General features: G+C 36.0%; 1 protein-coding gene and 1 long non-coding RNA gene across 3 annotated transcripts in view; both read left to right on the top strand.

Annotated features, from left to right (window-relative positions):
- The window catches only part of LOC101743037 (bestrophin-4), a 49,916-nt gene extending 37,205 nt beyond the window's left edge, over positions 1-12,711 (top strand). For both annotated transcript variants that reach the window (XM_004929750.5, XM_004929749.5), the window contains exons 4-10: positions 2,541-2,670; positions 2,838-3,076; positions 5,631-5,759; positions 7,493-7,600; positions 9,194-9,424; positions 10,803-11,067; positions 11,915-12,711. In XM_004929750.5, coding sequence (XP_004929807.1) covers positions 2,541-2,670; positions 2,838-3,076; positions 5,631-5,759; positions 7,493-7,600; positions 9,194-9,424; positions 10,803-11,067; positions 11,915-12,462 — 1,650 coding nt within the window. In that variant the 3' untranslated portion in view covers positions 12,463-12,711. The remainder of the gene's footprint in view (positions 1-2,540; positions 2,671-2,837; positions 3,077-5,630; positions 5,760-7,492; positions 7,601-9,193; positions 9,425-10,802; positions 11,068-11,914) is intronic.
- A 5,048-nt stretch (positions 12,712-17,759) lies between these two features.
- LOC101743368 (uncharacterized) lies at positions 17,760-21,581 on the top strand. Its single transcript, XR_002431059.3, has 5 exons — positions 17,760-17,988; positions 18,491-18,601; positions 19,400-19,492; positions 20,914-21,048; positions 21,360-21,581. It is a non-coding gene; the product is annotated as an uncharacterized LOC101743368 (long non-coding RNA).

Raw genomic sequence — 21,581 nt, forward strand, 5'->3', positions numbered from 1 at the left:
TTGTATCTACGCAATGTGAAATCGCAACACCCCGTTTTCTTGTTAAAAGAAAGCTATATTATTATTTACAAAAAAAAATATGCAAGATTGTTAAATAAGCTAAGCTTGCTTATTTACACAAAATGTTCTTCGTTTAAATTTAAAAAATAAAAGTCAAATAGTTTTCTATGTATTAAACAATAAATAATTAATAATAATAACGACATTACACGTTGATATAAATATAAATAATAAATATTTACTAACAATCACGCCATGTGATGTTGATAATTTAAATTATATTTGTAAAATATACACTTGATTTTAATTTCCATTGTTTGCAACAGTCCACCTTTTTTACGATTGAATCGTGATTTCGCGGTCCTAAGTTTTTATTATGTTAGGTAGATTGAAATCAATTCGTCCATATAACATCACTTTTATCGAACGTTTATATCGAACACTGTTGAGGCAGATTATAAATCTATGTTTTGATCATATTCTTTTGCCAACTTAGTTTCATCAATATAAAACCTCGTTATCTAACTTATCTGATTTTTATATGACTGAAGCATGCAATAAATAAACTAAAGCAATGTTTTTAACCTTAACTACCTATTAAACTTTCTCAAAGCTAATTTCCTTGCACTTTACCTTCGGCGATGTCAGTTACATAGATCCAATATAAATCGGAGGTGGCTTTCACGTGGTACCTGTCTAGACTTTACAACTTCTGAAATTACAATTTTTATTTTTCTCTTGTTAATGAGATTTGATGTCAATCATAAGCTCACAATAATAGGGGTTAAAGTATGAAATTGCCGTTTTATTGTAATAGGTCCTTCGAATTGACATATAACCTTCATGTTTTGAGATTTTTGAGTGAAACTTTTTTCAAATTGTCCCTATGAGGTTTTTCATTTAAAAAATGTACCACATTCGATTATCGACTTTCAGTTGTTTTTTTTATTCAGCTTAGACAAAAAATATGGATACTTCGAAAATTCTAGTAATTTTTGAATACGAGTTCCGACGCGGAACTAACGCTGCAGAAGCAGCTCGCAATATCAATGTTGCATTTGGAGAAGGGACTACTAATGAACGCACCGTGCGATTTTGGTTTAAACGCTTTCGTGATGGAAATTTTGATTTGAAAAACGAACCACGCGGAAAACCGCCCACACGGAAAACCGCCCACACATGTCAATAACAATGATTTGAAAGGGATGGTGGAAGCCGATCCGAGCCAAACTACCCAGGAATTAGCGGCACGGCTTAACGTTACCTTACCAACCATATTGCCTCATTTGCGTCAAATCAATAAAATAATTTTTTTTATGAAAGATGGGTGCCTCATGATTTGACTAATGTGCAGAAAGAGACGCTTGTTGAAACTTGTGTTGCCTTGTTGAATCTATATAGAAATGAATATAAAAGCGTGACATGTGATGAAAAGTGGATTCTTTGCGATAACCGTAAGCGAAAAATGCAATGACTAAACCCAGGTTAAACGTTGTCTTAAAGAAAATCTTACCAATAAAAAGACAATGGTAACTGTTTGGTGGTCTCAGCATAGTGTTATTCCTCTTTTTGATTTTTCCTCTATCTTGGCTCTGTTCAATACTATCTACATTATTTTTAACAATTTAGACAGATAGACAAAAATAATAAAATCCTTTGAATACTCTGCCAATCAATTTATCGTTAGAATCGATTAAGCTGAATAGGCAAATGATTTTAGAAAGAAAAAGAAAATATATTTTTGGTTTAGTGTAGAGAAAATTAACATGAGTTAAAATTTCTTTATTTATTTTAAAAAAAGTACTGCCACATCACAAACATTTAACATTGAAAATAACTTAAACTATTTAATTGATGGTCTGATGCATGTGATAATAATAGCGTACATAACATGGGCAATTCATCGGCTCGAAGATGGAATACAATAATTAAAGAAAAAAAGAATACCTAATGAATAATTATTTATTCGATATCATAGCTTGACATTCTAATTTTATTTATTTATATGATGTAAGTAGAAAGTTGAAAGTAGATCGTTTTAATCTAGTATAGTATGAATGGCTTTAATGTGCGCTAAGTTGTATACTATCTCCTATGAACAGGGTCTAGAAGCAGTCCGCTCATCCAATATAATCGTATCTCGATATAAAAACAATTTTACTTGCTAAGCTAAGAACGATTACTTGCCCTTTGATTACCTTATTAGGTTTAGGTTTAATTAATTCTTCTACTATTGCTATTTAATAAAATACTATGAACTTTTAAATATAATTTCGAAATCCGTACCAGCCACCATCTGTGTAGTTCCCATGAGCGGTTTTCGTAACTACTTCGTTTATGCCGAATCTCGACAATGTTTTTGCGTATCGTTAAAATATACGAATGAGTTAAGCTCGCTTTTGTTCATGAAATTTATAAATGTATCAAATTTCGTCCCTATGTTTTTGTGAACGGCTTAAGCGCTAAAAATAAATAAAACAATTGTTCATTGTGTTATATATTATGTTTATCGTGTTTAAGTAAAAACTTTATAATTTTAGGACGAGACGGGCCGATTAATGAGAAGAAATATTGTAAGATATGCTATCCTCGCCTACGTCATCACGCTACAGAGGGTGTCTCTTAGGGTAAAAAGAAGATTTCCAACATGGCAACACGTAGTTGACTCTGGTAGGTACATACCAATCCAATATTCACTTGTTTTTTGTCATTTAATTCTCTCAAACTATCAAAGGTGTTTAATATCAAACTGCTTGGTTTCGGCATATTGACAAAGAAAGTAGGTTTGAAAAATAATGTCTATATATTTAATGTCTAAATAATCTTATCTCTTACAGGTCTTATGTTGGAAAGCGAGAGAAAAGTTTTTGAAAAGATGGACGGCAAGAGTCCTATGTCCAAGTATTGGATGCCGTTAGTATGGGCGACGAATATAATAAACAGAGCCAGGAAAGAAGGCCTAATAACCAGTGACCACATAGTGCAAACGTTGTTGGTGGAGCTATCTGACATAAGACGAAGATTGGGGGCGCTCATTGGTTATGACACCGTTTGCGTACCACTCGTTTATACGCAGGTTTGTATATGTCATTATCTATATATTAATAAGCGAAGGAAAAACTTTGTATCCCTTTTTACGAAACTTGCGCGGACGGAGGAGTATGAAATTTCCCACACTTATAGAGAGTATAGAGAAGGAGTGTAGAATGTTAATATTTTTTAAAACTATGCCTAAAAAACATTACGCACACTACCATGTATTTGACGCACACACGCATGCATACTATTTATTGTCAAACTTTTGTTCTTGACGTCTGGTCAAATTGAGAATAGATTAAATATTGTTTGTCTTATTAATATTTTTCTATAGTATATTCTTGGCGAAATTTGTGATTATAGTCTTTGAAAATAGAATCATAATAGTGTACAAACTTACTATTTCAATTAATTATTATAGTCGAATTTCGACTACTGCGGGACCACTAGTATTAATTAATTTTTGTTTTCGTGTATTTAACTAGAGCATTGCAGTGCTTGTCCCAATCTAAGTAATGAGCTTTTTGAACTCCAATCACAACCCCGTTACTTTTTCACCGAAACGCCCGATCCTGAAGCAAAGGTGTTGATAAGCTAATGACACCGCCTTGCTGGACGCCAATAGAGAGTACATCCATCGATTCTCTCAGTAGACGGGTGATCCAGAGCTTGATGGAGTCATGGCGGGTCGTGAAATCCGGCCTTATATGTCCAATTCCACTTTTTCATAATCAAAACACACAAAACGACAATGTCATGGGCTCGGGGTTGTGTCATGGGCTTTTTCGTTCAAACCCATCCCTTAATGTCTGAAACAGTTATCGAGATTTCTGTCAGGCAATTTTTTATCTGCCGACCTCAGCTTGGAGGAATAATAACACAGAGAGTATTCGGTAATCAATTTTTTTTTTTCATATGAAAATGTGTAAATCCGGGATGGATGGACAAAAATTCAATCCACCTTAATTACATTTATAGTTCTAGTACCTGTTAAATTTCTCCACGCTTCTTGGAATCTAGAGACGTAGTTAGAATATAAACTTTAAATTCCATTTTGTAGAAGAAAATAGTTTAAAAAATATTGAAAACAATTCAAAAAATATAATGAAATTATGAAATAAAATGTTAATACAATCGTTATCGTGTTAAGTTCACATCCACTTTGATTCATTTGAATGGACATTAGACGTCTAGTCGTTCAGAATTATCTCGCATAATTGAGTCACTTAAGTGGTATAGTATAAAGTCTAAATAGCGACAAAACAAGAAAACTTGACGGTCGCCACAACCTAGCAGCCGTGTGAGCTAATTCGTTCCGATGATAAAACACAGAATAACAATGAAAACGAAACATGCGGGCGAGGTTTTGTGCCTCGTGTACGTGATACATGACGTACTCGCGTGTTATTGTTTTTTTTTTTTTTTTGTAATATTGTACCCAGTAATCTGTTAATTCGTTTCGATTCTTATTTTAGAACAATGCGTTCCAACAAACAGACGGGTTTGCTTTTTTTTATAAAACTTTTATTTAAACGTGAGCATGGAAACGTGAATTATTCCTTGTGTTACACCAACCAATTTCCTATAAGTAATCTTCTTGTAAAGGTTGACTGGAAGATAAGTTCGCCCAGCGTTAGGTACGCTGGGCGAACTTTAAGTTTAATGTTGAATTTTTCGCCATTAACTTTTTCTGTATACTGTCGTCGATACCTAAGTGCAATTAAGTATTTTGTGTTAAACTGAAAATTATGCAATACTGAAAAAGATTATTTATTTCAGATTTTGCATCTATATTATATTCATTAACAATAACATTTCACATAGAATACAAAAAATATAAATCGTGTAATAAAAATGAAACCCGCAAAATTATAATTTGCGTAATTACTGGTGGTAGGACCTCTTGTGAGTCCGCGTGGGTGGGTACCACCGCCCTGCCTATTTCTGCCGTGAAGCAGTAATGCGTTTCAGTTTGAAGGGTGGGGCAGCCGTTGTAACTATACTGATACCTTAGAACTTATATCTCAAGGTGGGTGGCGCATTTACGTTGTAGATGTCTATGGGCTCCAGTAACCACTTAACATCAGGTGGGCTGTGAGCTCGTCCACCCACATAAGCAATAAAAAAAAAAAACAATAATAATAATTTCGGAATAAAATATAAATAATAATAAAAATGAATGTAAAAACTACCTTAACCTTAAGGCTGGTTTGGATCTAGATTGCTTAACATGCACACGTGTCGAGTGTTCCAGATCCATTGCGAACAGCCGCAGGTAGCCATTGCAACTGACCCGCACGCGGCGTATCGCAACCCTCAGACACAGCCCACTGAGTTTCTCGCCGGATCTTCTCAGTGGGTCGCGTTTCCGATCCGGTGGTAGATTCTGCGAAGCATGGCTCTTGCTAGGGCTCGTGTTAGCAACGTCGTCAGGTTTGAGCCCCGTGAGCTCCCTACTAGTTAAGGTTACGCTGAAATAGCCTCTCAAGGCTCTCAGCTTAGGTAGGAAAAAAAAGGCGTATCGGGGAAGCGAATCTTTTACGATTCATAGCTGCGATGCTGTCTATGAACGTCTTTGTTTTTTTTTTTTTCAGGTGGTAACTTTGTCCCTGTACACTTATTTCGTTGCGGCATTGATGGGCCGTCAACTGGTCCCTCCGGCGCCCGGAAGTACCTCCAAGTACGAACCTGACGTATACTTTCCGCTCTTCACAGCTTTACAGGTAATTCTACTAACAAAAATATGCCTCAGGCATCCGATTTGATAAACGTTACATAACATCTGATTTTTTCGTTTATATTACGAGTATTGTAATACTGTATTGTATACTGTAATAATTTGTATTGTAATAATACTGAGATGTTACTGTCAGGAAGATTTTTGTTTTGATTTTGTTCTTTTTTTGTTTTTTGTTGTTGTTTGTTATTCTTTTGTTAATGCACGTACCATGCATTATCTCTACACCACCCTATGGTCGACTGGAAGAGAATGCCCATGGCATTAAGTCCGCCTGTATACAACTTTTGTTTTGTGCATAAAGTATAAATAAATAAATATTGCACTAAAGTAATAGCCTTGGAGTATTGGCCTTTCGTGGTTATTGTAAAAAAAAGAACAAACAATTTTCTGAATTCGCAACGTATCCGGAACGTATTGTAAGCGATTATTAAGACCAATATATTGTAAGTTCTGTTCTATATAGATTTTCTATCGTCCTTGTTAATCTTGAACGTTTATTGAATTCCGAGCACGTGGCACTGCACAATCCGGGACTAAGTACACTTGTACTCGTCCTCGTCCACGTGAATTCGTTTGCTCTAGTTTATATTGTGAATATAAATATTGTTTAGATTTTATAAGTGACAGGCAATACTGGAAAACCTGTTAATCAGAGGAAAACGGCTTGTTCGACCCCGGTCGATTGGAGCAATCTTTTTTGTCTTAGAAACAGTCGAGTGTATGGCCCATAAGTAAACGGTCATAATCGTTAATGTAGATCAACAATACCGGGACATATCCAGGTTGCTGCCTAGTGCGAAGCGCGCTCCTCAATTCCCATATCTCATATGAAAAAGGTCATGTCATAGCTCTCGGCTCGCTGGCAACCTATGGCTGAATAGTACGAGCAAAAATGATGTTTGGAATCGCAGTGTGCATGACCGCAGCGGTTCCAGTTACTAGGGATTAACTTTGCTCTGGTGACACGCTATGCGATGGTAAAAGGAGACGGCGAAATCATCTCAAACATTCAAATCACTTCAGAGCCTTCAACAAAACAAAATAACAACGAAAAACGAAATTCCTTTATGGACCCAGAGGTTCCAAACGGTCTGTGAGATCGGGCTCATGCGTGCAATAATGTTTCTCTTAGTTCAAGACACCTAACATTTTAGAAGCTAACTTGGCTTTACCGTTCTTTTGAAATTCAATTACAACTAATAAATCAAAGTACTAACTTCGGCTACTGCTACTGCTCCCTATCTTCGGTCCGGCGTAGCTCACCTAAATTTCTATCTAACTTGTTTATTCTTAGCCCTCTAGATCCTCTGATCCTCCGGGAGCCTCTGCTTCCAAACTTTTTGTAGAGCATTTCATGCCTTTTCTTCATTTTATTTGTAATTTTATTACAACAGCCGTATAGTAAATACCTATTTATAACACGAAGCACCTGGGTCTAATAAATAAGATACAGGACACTTCTTTGAATATGGTGTGATTTAATTAATCCCAGGTTCGGTATGATTTTTAATTGTGTTAGTTGTGAGCACACAAGAGTCGCCGGCATCGTCTGGCTTTATTTTTTCACTTCTTAAGATATTATACCCATTATTCCAATGATGTTGAGATCTTGACCTGACATCTCAATAAATTTTGTAGTGTTTATTGGTGAAAATCAGTGTACCTAAATATTCTGTAGACCGCATTAAAATGACTTCATAAATTCTTTCCTTTCAGTTCTGCTTTTACGTGGGATGGTTGAAAGTAGCTGAAGTTTTAATTAATCCTTTCGGAGAAGATGACGATGACATCGAACTAAATTGGCTTATTGACAGGCACATAAAGGTTTGTGTAATATTTTATTTATTTATTGTTTAGATGTGTAGATGAGCTCACAGCCTACCTGGTGTTAAGTGGTTACTGGAGGTCATAGACATCTTCAACGTAAATGCGCCACACACCTTGTGATATAAGTTCTAAGGTCTCAGTATAGTTACACGGCTGCCCCACCCTTCAAACCGAAACGCATTGCTGCTTCACGGCAGAAGTAGGCGGGGCGGTGGTACGTACCCGTGCGGACTCAAGAGATGGTCATAGAAATATCTTTGTAAAGTAAATACAGTATGCCAAACTCAAACCTAATATTAATGGAATTTCTCTTCGTCTCTTACATTTTCTACGTGGCGTTAAATACCCTTAGGGACTTCATATCGTGTCTGAACACTTGGGATACAAGTTTTGGTTGCCGCGCACAACACTACAGATATGATTAGAATTAGACGGTTAGGTAGTGTTACCGGGCTCATCTGAGTCAATGAAAAATACTACAAATGACAGACTTTTTAAATTGTATAGCGCACTCATGAATCACAAACGTTTTGTAGAAAAGCAAATGTAATGGAACCAGACTATCATATCGAATAAATGTGAAATACAATTTTGTTTGTGCTGAGAATGAAATAAGATAAAATCTTAAAATCATTAATGATTAACTTTTGTTCCTCCACGCACAATTTAGTTACAATTATCCGAAAACAACCCCTTTGAACATATTAGTCAATGTGTATAATTTTATAGTTAATAATGAATATTATATCCAGTATAAAGGTTGCTTTGACTACGAATAGTTGTGGGATTATGACGATTAAAAAAAAAAACAACTACCTACACACATCACATAAAAACCTTCTATTTGAATTGCCGTGGCCCAGTTAATTAAATCTATACTTTTGTTTTTTATTTAGAGTTGAACATAAGTAAAACTATTTTTTACGGACAACAGTCGTCCATGAAAACTGTAAAATATTCTATATGTCGGATATACCATATTGACGATAAAAAACGGGAGATTAAGTATTGAAATAAATTTAATTATCATTACGTTTCACGAAAATAATATCGGCTTAGAACACTTTCTCATACTCCATGAATATTATTTAATCTATCCTAAAAATATTTTCGCTTCTAAATCATCTAGTTTGGTCACGTAGATTTAGGCAGTCTAAGATATTAATTTTTGTTTTGTTTAAATGATAGGCAGCGTCGTATGGTTCAATATTAATAGAACATTAAATTGTAGGCGTCACGAACAAAGTCCCGTTTTAAATACGATATATTTTTTACTATTTTTATTTTCTTTTTATTGCTTTGATGGGTGGACGAGCTCACAGCTTACCTGGTGTTAAGTGGTTACTGGAGCCCATAGACATCTACAACGTAAATGCGCCACCCACCTTGAGATATAAGTTCTAAGATCTCAGTATAGTTACAACGGCTGCCCCACCCTTCAAACCGAAACGCATTACTGCTTCATGGCAGAAATAGGCAGGGTGGTGGTACCTACCCGTGCGGACTCACAAAAGGTCCTACCACCAGTAAGAACCTACCACCAGTAATAACAAAAACTAACTAAACTAAAACTTAATTTGAATTTTGCAGGCAGCCTATATGATAGTTGACGAGATGCACGAAGAGCATCCTGAACTGCTGAAAGATCAATACTGGGAAGAGGTGGTCCCCAAAGATTTACCGTACACCGTAGCCTCAGAACATTACCGTCGCCATGAGCCCCCTTGCTCAGCTGACCACTACAAAGTAAAAGCAGAGGACGCTGTCTATGCTAACGTTCAAGCACCCAGAAAGAGTCATGATGAAACTTACGCTGATTACGTAAGTTTTGCTCATAATTAATGATTAAACTAGCGACCCGCCCTCGCTTCGCTTCGGAAACATTAAATTTTATTATTGATAGGCGAAGCCCGCCATGTTGCGCGCGGTACGACAATAACTGCGGGTGACGCCGCGGGGCGAAGTTAGTCTAAAAAAAGTAGCCTAAGTAACTCCTTATATCATCATTATTAGTGAAAGTCTCATCAAAATCGGTCCAGCCGTTCCAGAGATTAGCCGGAACAAACAGACAGACAGACAAAAATTATCAAAAATGTTATTTTGGTGTATGTACCGTATATAGATTCATATGCATGTAGTAAAAAGCGGTTATTTCAATACTACAAACAGACACTCAAATTTTATTTATATGTATAGATAGCACGTGAGTTCTTGATGTGAATTCGATGTACTTACTAAATCAGTCTTAACCTGATTTGGTAAATTCTTACCGTAGTAAATTTTTCAGCAGCTTTATTTATTATTACCTAAGCACCATGCATTAACCGTATTTGCCGAATCGAATTTTCAGAAATGTAGTATACACATTAAAAATTGACGTATACACCTGTACCGCAACTCGAAATAATCGCACTTATAAAACCTTACGGGGCATCATATTATGATCCATACATCCATTTCTTGTTACAATAAAAATATAAGATGTGATAAATAAATGATTGGTCTAGACACGTCTTAAAATGTCTTGATAGTAAATGTCGACATACTAATGATTTTTACTAACAAAAAATGATACTTTTCTTCAAATATAATCTAAAAAGTCAAGGTACGGTGTAAACCACGAGTAATTTAGACAGCTTTTATTCAATACTAGCTGAGTCCCGCGATGTTACTCGCGGTTATAGTCGTACCGCGGGTGACGCCGCGGGGCGAAGCTAGTCTAAAAAAAGTAACCTAAGTTACTCCTTATATCATCAGCTACCTATCAGTGAAAGTCTCGTTAAAATCGGTCCAGTCGTTCCAGAGATTAGCCGGAACAAACAGACAGACAGACAAAAATTGTAAAAATGTTATTTTTGTGTATGTAACGGTCGTCTGGTATAACAGTCGTAAGTGACATGGTCACTATACACGGGCGTCGCGGGTTCGAATTCCGCCAAGGGAAGATATTTGTAAGATAAATATAAATGTCTTTTCCAGGGTTATGGATGTATATTAAATATATGTATGTGTATAATAAAAATCTTACATTTATGTAAATATTTATTTATTTATTTATTTATGCACCGTATATATATTCATATGCATGTAGTAAAAAGCGGCAATTTCAATTCACACCAATTTTATTTATATTATTTAAAATAAGGCTAGTGAATAATGTATGATGTATCAGATGAATGAATTCGTTAAAATATTTCAGGAAAGTGTGGACACTCCCTTAGTTGAAAGGCGAAAAAATTGGTTCCAGCGACAAATATCGAGGATGGGCTCGGTACGGTCCGCTTCAACGGCGTATTCATCGGGAGGCCTCTTTGGACGAAATCGACACAATTCTGTTGTCTATTCGAGTCCTGAAGCAGGCCAGCCCGTGGCGCCACCTCCCCCGCACCACAAGATGTCTTTATATGAGCGACTTGTTGGTCGCAAATCGGGCAGAGGGCAGCATCGACAAAATTCAAGACACGGTACTTATTCACTTGATATTTGAAATTTGATATTTGAATTTCACTTGATTTTGAAGTCGTCGTGGTCTAAAAGATAAGACGTTCGGTGCATTCGTATCTAGTGATGCAACGGTGTTCAAATCCCGCTGGCGTGTACCAGTTTTTCTAATGAAATACGTACTCAACAAAAGTTCACTATTGACTTCCACGTGAAGGAACAGTGTAGTAAAAATCAAACCCACAAAATTATAATTTGCGTAATTACTGGTGGTAGGACCTCTTGTGAGTCCGCACGGTTAGGTACCACCACCCCGCCTATTTCTAGCGTGAAGCAGTAATGCGTTTCGGTTTGAAGGGTGGGGCAGCCATCGTAACTCTACTGAGACCTTAGAACTTTTATCTCAAGGTGGGTGGCGCATTTACGTCGTAGATGTCTATGGGCTCCAGTAACACTAACTTAACACCAGGTGGGCTGTGAGCTCCTCCACCCATCAAAGAAAAAAAAAAATATATATGAACATTATTTACGTTTTAAGTCAATTTACTAAAACAGATTAGTAATCTAGTAAAAAAACGAATGCTTTATGTGAACTGATTGTAAAATCAACAGATTATCCTATTTCCTATAATTTATTGTTCTTTAACACGTTTAACCTTACTCCTACTAATCATTTTTATATAATTTGAATTAAACGCCTACTCCAGAAAGAATTTTCCTTAAAGAAAAACAACAGAAATCTGTTTTAGAAAGGTTATAACAATTCTCTTTTAATGCGATCAATTGATAATAATATTGTTTTTCAAAGCAAAACTGTTATTGTTTTAAAAGTCTTAAGATCGTTAATTTTATCACAATTCGTTGTTGCAGGTGGCCAAAAAAGTAATGGATCCGCCGTTCCTATTACCCTGCGGAACAGACCTCGTATACCCACACCGGACGTGACGAAAGAGGTCATGGACCGTGAAAATCGTATCGCAATGGGTATGCAGAACATGGGTGTAATAATGGCTCACCAAGGCTATCAAAATGAAGTTCCCGTATTAGGTGCACTGGTCTTATCGCCTATACAGGAATTGGATAGTGGTTCCGTGAACAACACATTACACGCAGGGCAGCCTGGCACCACGGCTCTAGCGCAAGCAGTGCTGGCACCCGGTGGACTAACACCAATGCTCACTACTGCACCTGTTAACTTAACACCGATGGGTGTATCCCAGCTCACAACTATAGTGAGCTCAGCGCCATCGACGCCACGAGCTGAGCGTGGCCCAGCAGATGGCTCCGGTGGTTCACCGCAATCTCCAAGAGCGACCATTACAGAGCTCCCTCCATCGGATCGTGAAAGTAATCATAGCGGCACACCTCCAGATTTCGCGAGGAAACCAGGTTCTAAAAGAGGAGAGGTCTATGTATAGAGGAAACACGAAGCGCCCCGAAAACTGTCTCGTACTTGTAAGTGGTGCTGAAAGTATTGTGTGATTTCAAGAATTTTGTACAGAGCAACGCGACTGACACAATTGAAGGAACTTCATTCGAACCAAGCGAAGAGCTCGTATCAGATGTTGAATGAATGAAAATTATATTGAATTTAATAAATTAATAATTTTAAAATTATGCACAAACAGGGATTGATTGTATAGCTTTCTATAAAGATTTTTAGTTAATTTAGCTGGTGTTTTTTTCCTGCGCATTTTATCCTCACAATAGATTTGGTGATAATCGTTGACAGCTTTGCTCGCCTTTCGGCATCCGATTTTGGTTGGAGATTACAACTAATTCGCATAAGGAATATGAATTAAGTTGCAATGATCACTCGATCAAAAGCAAATATTGATTATATTATTCATAGTTTTTTTTATACACCAAATCTCACACTTGAGCTTAACACTCAAACACGAAGTTGCTTTTCAGACTGTCATAGCTTGGAGTTAGAACCCAGTGGTCATCGGAATGCCTAGTCTACATATGGGATATTTAATAAGTAATTCGTCATAAGGGTGATGTGGTTAATACTATACATGACATTCAACTGTACGTAGGTACCTTCAACGAAGCAAAACGATCACAATCAACCTGCCGATTTTCCTAAAAATTAAACAAAAAACATACAGAATTCAGTTCTCGAACCAGGTACGGGAAATCGGATTTCAATTATTCCACTAGTTTTTGCAATCAGTTATTCAAACAAAGGGCTAAACTAAGCGAGTTATTCTGTTCTTGTTACTTTCAAACAATTGATACTCACGTGAGTGGCGAAAATTGCTTTGTATAGTCGTTTTTCGATAGTTTTACCCACGTTTTACCTATTAAAAAAACGATAAAGTTGATGTTTAGTTGATAATTAGAAATCAACCTCTCTAAATTCACATTGGTTGATTGGTTGGTTGATCTTTGTTCACGTTCTTTGTGGTCGTGGTTCAATTCTTGTATTCTTGTTTTCACTTCATAGGAGGTTTCTGACATAAAACTGATATAAATAAGAAATTAATAGATATGGTACACATCATAATTTAGTGTACATTAAGTGTATTTTTTTTATTAACTATTCTTATTATGAAATAAATACTAATAAAGCTTTCCCAAAGCGAAGACAGGTAACGGTGATTCCATGATATCCAGAAACGGTATGACTTATTTTGTGACCATAATTTAATTACTTTACAGTGAATGTAATGTAACATAATTAGGATCCAACAGCCTACAAAACACCTTTTTTATTTATTTTTAAGTTCAGGTGGGTGGACGAGCTCACAGCCCTTCTGATTTTAAGTGGTTACTTGAGCCCATAGACATATAAAACTTAAATGTCGCCACTAACTTTGAGATATGAGTTCTAAGATCTCAGTATAGTTACGACGGCTGCCCTACCCTTCAGACCGAAACGCATTACTGCTTCACGGCAGAAATAGACAGGGCGGTGGTACCTACCCGTGCGGACTCACAAGAGGTCCTACCACCAGTGACCAAACATTTAACCAAACTCCACGAGACAGTACAACATCTTGCCGATTTTGAGGGTAAACCATTAATGCGGTCAAATTTGTATGTGCTCCGCTAAATTCGATAAAAATTGCTGAGGTTTTCGCTGCTGTTAGACAATTTAAGGAATCCTATAAACTCTTCCAATGGTAGATCATATTGCTAGCTAATACGGCCGCACCAATATCGTGCCTATTTCTGCTTTAAAACAAAAATACTTTTTGATATGAAGGATCGGATAACTGTTGCTAATACAATTGAGATTTCGATTTCATTCTCGCTGTAGTATCTGTAAGACTCCGAATCGTATCAGATGAATCGAATCGAATTGTGGCCGTATACTGAGACCTTAGAACTTATATCTCAAAGTGAGTGGCGCATTTACGTTGTAGATGTCGATGGGCTCCAGTAACCACTTAACACCAGGTGGGCTGTGAGCTCGTCCACCCATCTAAACTATAAAAAAAAATGAACCGCTAGACATATACATTCTATAAACCCATCTCAGTTAATAAGAAATTATAATCCATTTTTTCCGTGAATTTGGTTTCTAACGTTTATTTAAAAATACAGTATATTTATTATGTATTATTTGATATGATATACTAATTATTCCGTACCTAATTATTTACTAGATAGTAAACAAAATCTAGACGGCAACGGAAAAATATCAATTATACTTTTGAAAAAGAAATGCCTGAAGCACAGGAGCCTAAATTCACTCGAGGCGAAAAATGTATTTTCATTCATTTAATAGTATCATTTTTCTTTATAATAATATTAATAATCATTTATTTTGTACATATATGCGTAGTGCAACACAGGCCCAACGAGTTATTCTGGATAACGCGCAGAACTAATAAAGGCAAGTTTTAATTCCATTCGATCCTTGCGGATTAATTATCCGTCATCCAAGATACATATTAAAGGAAGCGTCATACGTATTTATCTAGGAATTACGCAAAATCGTGATCAATATTTATATGGGTACTAAAAACAAAAAAAATGTGTCGAGTGTCTAGTGTGAATATTGAGGTGATATGTCATTTTTATTTTAAAGTGTGTAATTGTATTTATTTCTTCTTCTTCTTAGTCGCATACTTGATTGCTGAAGGTCGTGTCCCTGAAAGCCCTTCGTGGCTCTTTGTACCATAAGCTTCCATTTCCTTCGGTTTTCGGCTTCTCTCAGGGCGGTCGTAACAAAGAGTTCAGTGAGCGCAGTTATCTGGTCTGACCAACGGTTTGGTGGCCGGCCAGCGGGTTTTTTCCCTTCTACCTTGCCCACCACAGTCAATTCCACCTATTCTATTCCGAACTAGTGAAAATGAGTTACCCTTTCGCTGTGATTTCATGAAACTATTCGCGCACCACCTATTGCACTATGATGACATTATGGCATAAACTTTCCTTAGAATGCAAACAACAATTCTACTAAGTTAAACAGATAAACAGTTTACGAATGTATATAGGTCAATCATACAAACATCAAGTTTCATCCATATGTGCATTAGTGATGAAGTTGTATGGAATAAAATTTCGAATTCATTTGACCTGCCACAACGTCAATGCACATAAATATTGTTTAGCTGTGACTGTGACAATGTCTTTCGAATAAAATATTGTATTTTCCCCTCTTTTTATTATATATTTACATAGATAAATAATCCCCCACCTTACCAAAATTGCAGTAATGTTTTGTTTTGTTTTGTGAAAACAAGGACATAAACCTTTAAAAATACTTATACCATAATATGTTGATAGAAATTTTAGATATACCTAGTCAGGTCATAAATTTTGTCACATGTTTAATGTAAAATAATTGAAACAAGTTTATTCATTATGTAACCATTCATATACCAAAATGAACTTAACAAAACATAGATTCTTATAACCCTAAAGTTTATTCAAAATGACCTCCGTGATTTTGAATACAGGCCTTCAATCTGCGCGGCCAGTCGTCTATCGCAGCACGAACGAGGTCCATGTCAATATCGGCGGCTGCCTTAATCAAGGATGTCTTGAGTGACTCCCAATTTGGGATGAGGCTTTGAGCACGCCTTTTCCTCCAAGTGTTGCCATATCTTGTAATCTAACGGATTCAAATCTGGACTGGAGGAGGGCCAGTCTTCGTGCCGGATGAAGTCGATTTCACGCGCCGCCAGCCAGTCTTGTGTGCTCTTCGCTCTATGAGCTGGCGCCGAATCTTGTTGGAATACCCAGTGCCTGTTATTGAACATGGTATGAGAAACAGGTTCCACAAGGTTCGTCAGGACTGTATTTTGATACACAACTGCATTCGTTTTTACACCTTTCTCACAAAAATGTACCTCTGTTAAGCCCCAATAAGAAACTCCCAACCATACCATGAGCGAGGATGGAAAATGACCTCGTTGGACACGCGGAATACGGTTGCTCGCTTCTTCACTACTGTGTGCGTACACCTTATCATTTTGTTTGTTGTAGCTCTCTTCTACGGTAAAAATTTTTTCATCCGAAAAAAGAATTTCCCGATATTTTTTTCCCGCGTACCGCTTCAACAAAGCGCGGCATCTCTTCAGTCTCAGGTCCATTAGACGAGCATTCAAACGATGTCCTGTTTTTCTTCGATATGCCCGAAGCCCCAAGTCTTCATTTAACACCCTTTTCACCGTGGTTCTGCTTAACCCCATCTGAAGGGCCAACAGTTTCTGCTTACGTTTGGGATTTCTTTGAATTCGCGCCTTCACAGCTTTTATCACTCCTGGAGTCCTAACAGACCGAGGGCGACCACTTCTTGACCTGTCATCTACACTAGAGTCTTCATTGTATCGTTTGATGGTACAATAAACGAATCTTTTGGTTATATTCAAAATTTTCAGTATGTTAAAAATTTGAATTGGCGCGTAACCGCAACGATGCAACGCAATAACTGCAACACTTCTTTAAGCGTCCACTCCATATTTAAAAATGAGTAAAATTCTAAAAGTATACCTTTTTATTTTCATGAACAACTCGAAATTCGAATTCAATAAACTTTTTTGTGGCCAGCATTCTAAAAGAAAAGTTTTTACTGTGTGACAATACTTATGACCTGACTAGTTTTATATATGGATTATATGGATAGGTATATTTATTAGATCTCACGTTAATAATATTCTTCTTAAAATTTTGACGTTTCATACACGACTTAACTTATACATAAAGGAAAAATATTTACCTACTGTTCTTAAATTCAAGTGAAAACTATATAAGTTTGTCAAGTTTTTAAAATTTAAAAGTTGTGTTGAACCTGGTTGAAACTACGTACGATGTCATTTAAAAAAAGTGTTGTTTCTGGCATTCCATACTATAATATTTGATTTGTTTGTTTTTTTTTGTGCTATTTGTTTTTATTTCACATCAAATAAAAAAGAAGCAATGGATTGACATGATTATTCTAAAGTGATCGTTTTAAGTCAGAAGCTATGTCGCTACCTTTTATCCTGATAACACATTTCGTTCCCACAGGAAATCATGTATTATTTTTAGAAAAATTGCGGGATTTCATTTGTTTAATTTTCTAGATAGTTTGTGAGATTAGTGTGTAATAGGTCCGTAGATCTTTGGTTTCCATTTATTTAACAGACGCATAGCGTATTCGTATATGCTTTTATCATGCTCACGAATACATGTACCTATTAATAGTGACACAAAACTCATTGACAGCTTTCGGCGACGGGCAAAGCCGCGTCTACAGCTGTTTTTTTAATAATTACTCGTAATATTGATTACAGAGTCGTTCCATAGAAACGAATCTTATTATCCTATTGGTTTCATTTATTTGAACAAGAATCCTCACAAAATCATGTGCAATGTAATATTGCTGCGGGTTCAATGGTCAGTGGCCCCAGCTCACTGCGCATCAATACGATCTGACCCAGATTTGGCTAATATGTTGGACTTGTGGCGTATTAAATACAAAACGAAAGACGATCGTTTCCTCGGTTGGTATTCATTTATGTACAGTTTTGATTGCTACACGTAAACAAGACGACGATATCACCGATCTGGAAACTGGTCTCAAATATTTTGATAATACAACTTGAACATATGAGATTGAAGTCATTATGGTATTGTTCTTGGGAGATATGGACAAGTGTACTGGTGGTAGGTACTATAGCGACCAAGAAGATATGAAAGATGTGCCGGTTTTTATATTTACTCCTGCAAATTTATGTTTAAATCTCGGCTTAGTTGTAGTAGACACGAATACCCGCACTAGATGTAAACAACCGATGCATAGTAAGAAAATACAATAGGAAATATGTTATTTTCTAATATTGGATGGACCAGCAGTATTATACGTTTTCTACGCGTCGTTTATTTCGTTCTGTTCAATGTGTCCAATCCGTAATATTTAATGGGATGGGATGGATTAGCAACATAATGGTTCAATCAAGGTAACGATTGTCTGCAAAGCTTTTAATATAAATATGTCCGTTACAGAACTAAAAGTAAAAAAAAGCATAATTCACTGGCAATTTAACAGAATAGATTTTCAAAACAACATTGGATTATTCCTGCATGAAAATGTCACGTCTATTATTCCGTACGATGGTTAGTAATATAAACTATTCACGTCCAAATTAAAATGAAATGAAAATTAGTTTAAAAGCTAACAAACCCTCTAATTTATTGCGGAGAAGACAAAAATATAAGCTACCGAAGACTTAATAATGGATTACATGATGTGTGTAACGACTATAGGATTACGGTTCAAAATTACACGTCATTACGGATCCTCCCGATCCATTAACAGTGCTTTTAGGTACCACAAGCACCGGTCACCATCCTCGTCGAACCCGTCGCTTGCGACGAAGGGCTCGACGAGCGAATCAATCCATAGACACAGAGAGCCCACTGAGTTTCTCGCCGGATCTTCTCAGTGGGTCGCGTTTCCGATCCCGTGGTAGATTCTGTGAAGCACTGCTCTTGCTAGGGTCAGTGTTAGCATCATTCCAGTTTGAGCTCCCATGAGCTCACATACTAGTTAAGGTTACGCGGAAATAGCCTCTCAAGGCTATCAGCTTAGGTAGAAAAAAAAACGGTCCAAAGTGACTGTTGCTTGCAGCACCATGAGTAAGTATGTCTATCAGTACATGAACGATTCACCTGCTAAAAATATTTTGCCGTATTAAATTGGCATGTGCAAAAAAAGTTGATTCGCGACATAGTCGAATCACTCGACATACACGAATACACCAGCCGCATTTCCAATTACGTAAATCTGGTTCTTCAGAATGCTTAAAGAAGCGCAGAATTAAACGTTTAAGGCTTATTATACAAGTTTGGAGTAATTTTGAGATCGTATGTGTTCTAATGATGACCATTGGATCTTCCCGTTCTAATTTTCAGTAACAACCATCAGTCCAATTTCACCAGACGTCCGAGATCATGGTCACGAACAAATGTTCTTAATAAATTGGGATGTAATATTTAATAATAAAAGTAAGTAATTTTTAAAGTTCTTCATTATAATATTATCCGACAATCTTACGCCAAGAATTGCACTCCCAAAAACTAAACACTATTTAGACTAGTAACCACAACGTTAGCAACCGCATTCTCTATTCGTGATTCAGTCGACCAATAGTGTTAGTGTGTTATCAGCATACTAATTATAAATCGACTTTATTATTTTCCGGATAATCTCGAAAAATGAAGAACATCTGCGTTCGGTATTACTATAATGGCGCTGCAAAAATTTGATTCAAATCAATCGTGTTATACATTTTAATAACAATTTCACGTTTCTTCTTCACGTAATGCTACTTGAATACAGTCAACATTTCGTGACACGTGGTGAATCCGTTATTTATTTCATTAAAGTGTGGGTGGACGTGAAATCTTTATTACGATAAGCTTTTAAGCTGTTGCGACGAGGGTCCTGGGTTCGATTCCCACATCGGGCAAACATTCACGAGATGACCAGGTTTGTTTGCTCTTCGTCTAGTTTTATTATCTATTTATGTATATATTTAAACAGATAATACAGGGAATCCTAATTTGGGGCACGAATCGGCACGATGATCGTGCGTTATTTGTTCCCATTTACTATTATTATTATTATAATATGTTTATGTTGCTATGATATTACTCTAATAAGTTTAGATACTGATTTATTATGATTATTAGCTTAATAGGAGTTTCTGGATGATCGAAAATCAACCACAAACGCTAGGTATCTCAAGATTTGTATTCATTTTGTGTATTTTTCTTTTATTACGTTCGCGAGATTTGAACTGTTGAGCCAAAAAATAATTTTTGATAACACAAAAGACCATCAATCGCATCTGAATAATAAAATCTATTGATCAACATAAAATAACATGTCACTTATATTATGTGCATTGTTATTCATGTAGATAAATAATATTGTTTTCCATTTGCATTGACATAATATAGAAGTAGATTGAGTACACGTATTTTTTTATTTTTATACATTACTAGTGGTACCTCGGTAGTCGAAATTCGACTATAATTAATTGAAATTATACGTTTGAACTATAATCACATCACTCTTTAATCACAGATTTCGCTAAGACTACATTAATGAGAAACAATATTAATTGACAATAAATAAAGAGTATGTGTGTTGTGTCAAATACATGATAGTGTGTGTAGGTAATGTTTTTTTTTTATTAATTTAATGTATATTTTATGCATAATTAAAAAAAATATTAGCATTCTGCACTCCTTCTCTATATACTCTATAAGTGTTGGAAATTTCATATTCCTCCCTCCGTACAATTTTGGTAAAAAGGGGTACAAAGTTTTTGCTTCACGTAATAATATATAGATATATAATTTTTTGGGATTGATTTTATGAACTAGTAATAAAATTAAATACGATTATTATTTATTTTTAGGTGAAAAGCGTAATGTTACTGCTGTATACCTCGTGACATCTGAAAAATGTTTGGATCATGTTTCACAAATAATCGACGAAAAAAGACAGTATGAATTTTGTGCAAAGCCTACTCATGGTATTGGCTATAAGCTTGGTTAGCCCAGTTTATATTTTTATGTAAATCTTTGAAATATAATAATAATAATAAATGCTGATTGCTCCGTAAGGGAATTTTAAACAAACGCTAAATTACGATACAACTTTTTTGAGGCCGATTAAGAGAGTGAATCTTAAGGAAATTCCAAAAAGCCCTAATGTAAGACAAAGGCATTTTATTGGTCATCATGTAAATGTATACTTAAATATATTGTATACTTAAGCGCCTAGTTTTTGAGCACCTTCTGAGAAATTGAGTCCCTCACTTATATTTAAATCAAAGCAAAAAATAAGTATTTTGTATTTCAGATCACGGAGCAGCATTTGTTGTAAATTCAAAGATAATTGGTTTTCTTTCCTGGGGTGATAGACTTGGAAATGGGACACCCTTTATTGTCATCGGTCTGAGTTCATTTCAAACGTGGCTCGAAAATGCAATGATTTTCTAAAGTACTTCATAATTTCGTATTAGGCAAATATTAAAATGACGAATGAATACAGTTTATGCAAATAAAATAAAGTTTAATAGTA

Source organism: Bombyx mori, chromosome 1, assembly GCF_030269925.1.
Source record: "Bombyx mori chromosome 1, ASM3026992v2".
NCBI lineage: Eukaryota > Metazoa > Arthropoda > Insecta > Lepidoptera > Bombycidae > Bombyx > Bombyx mori.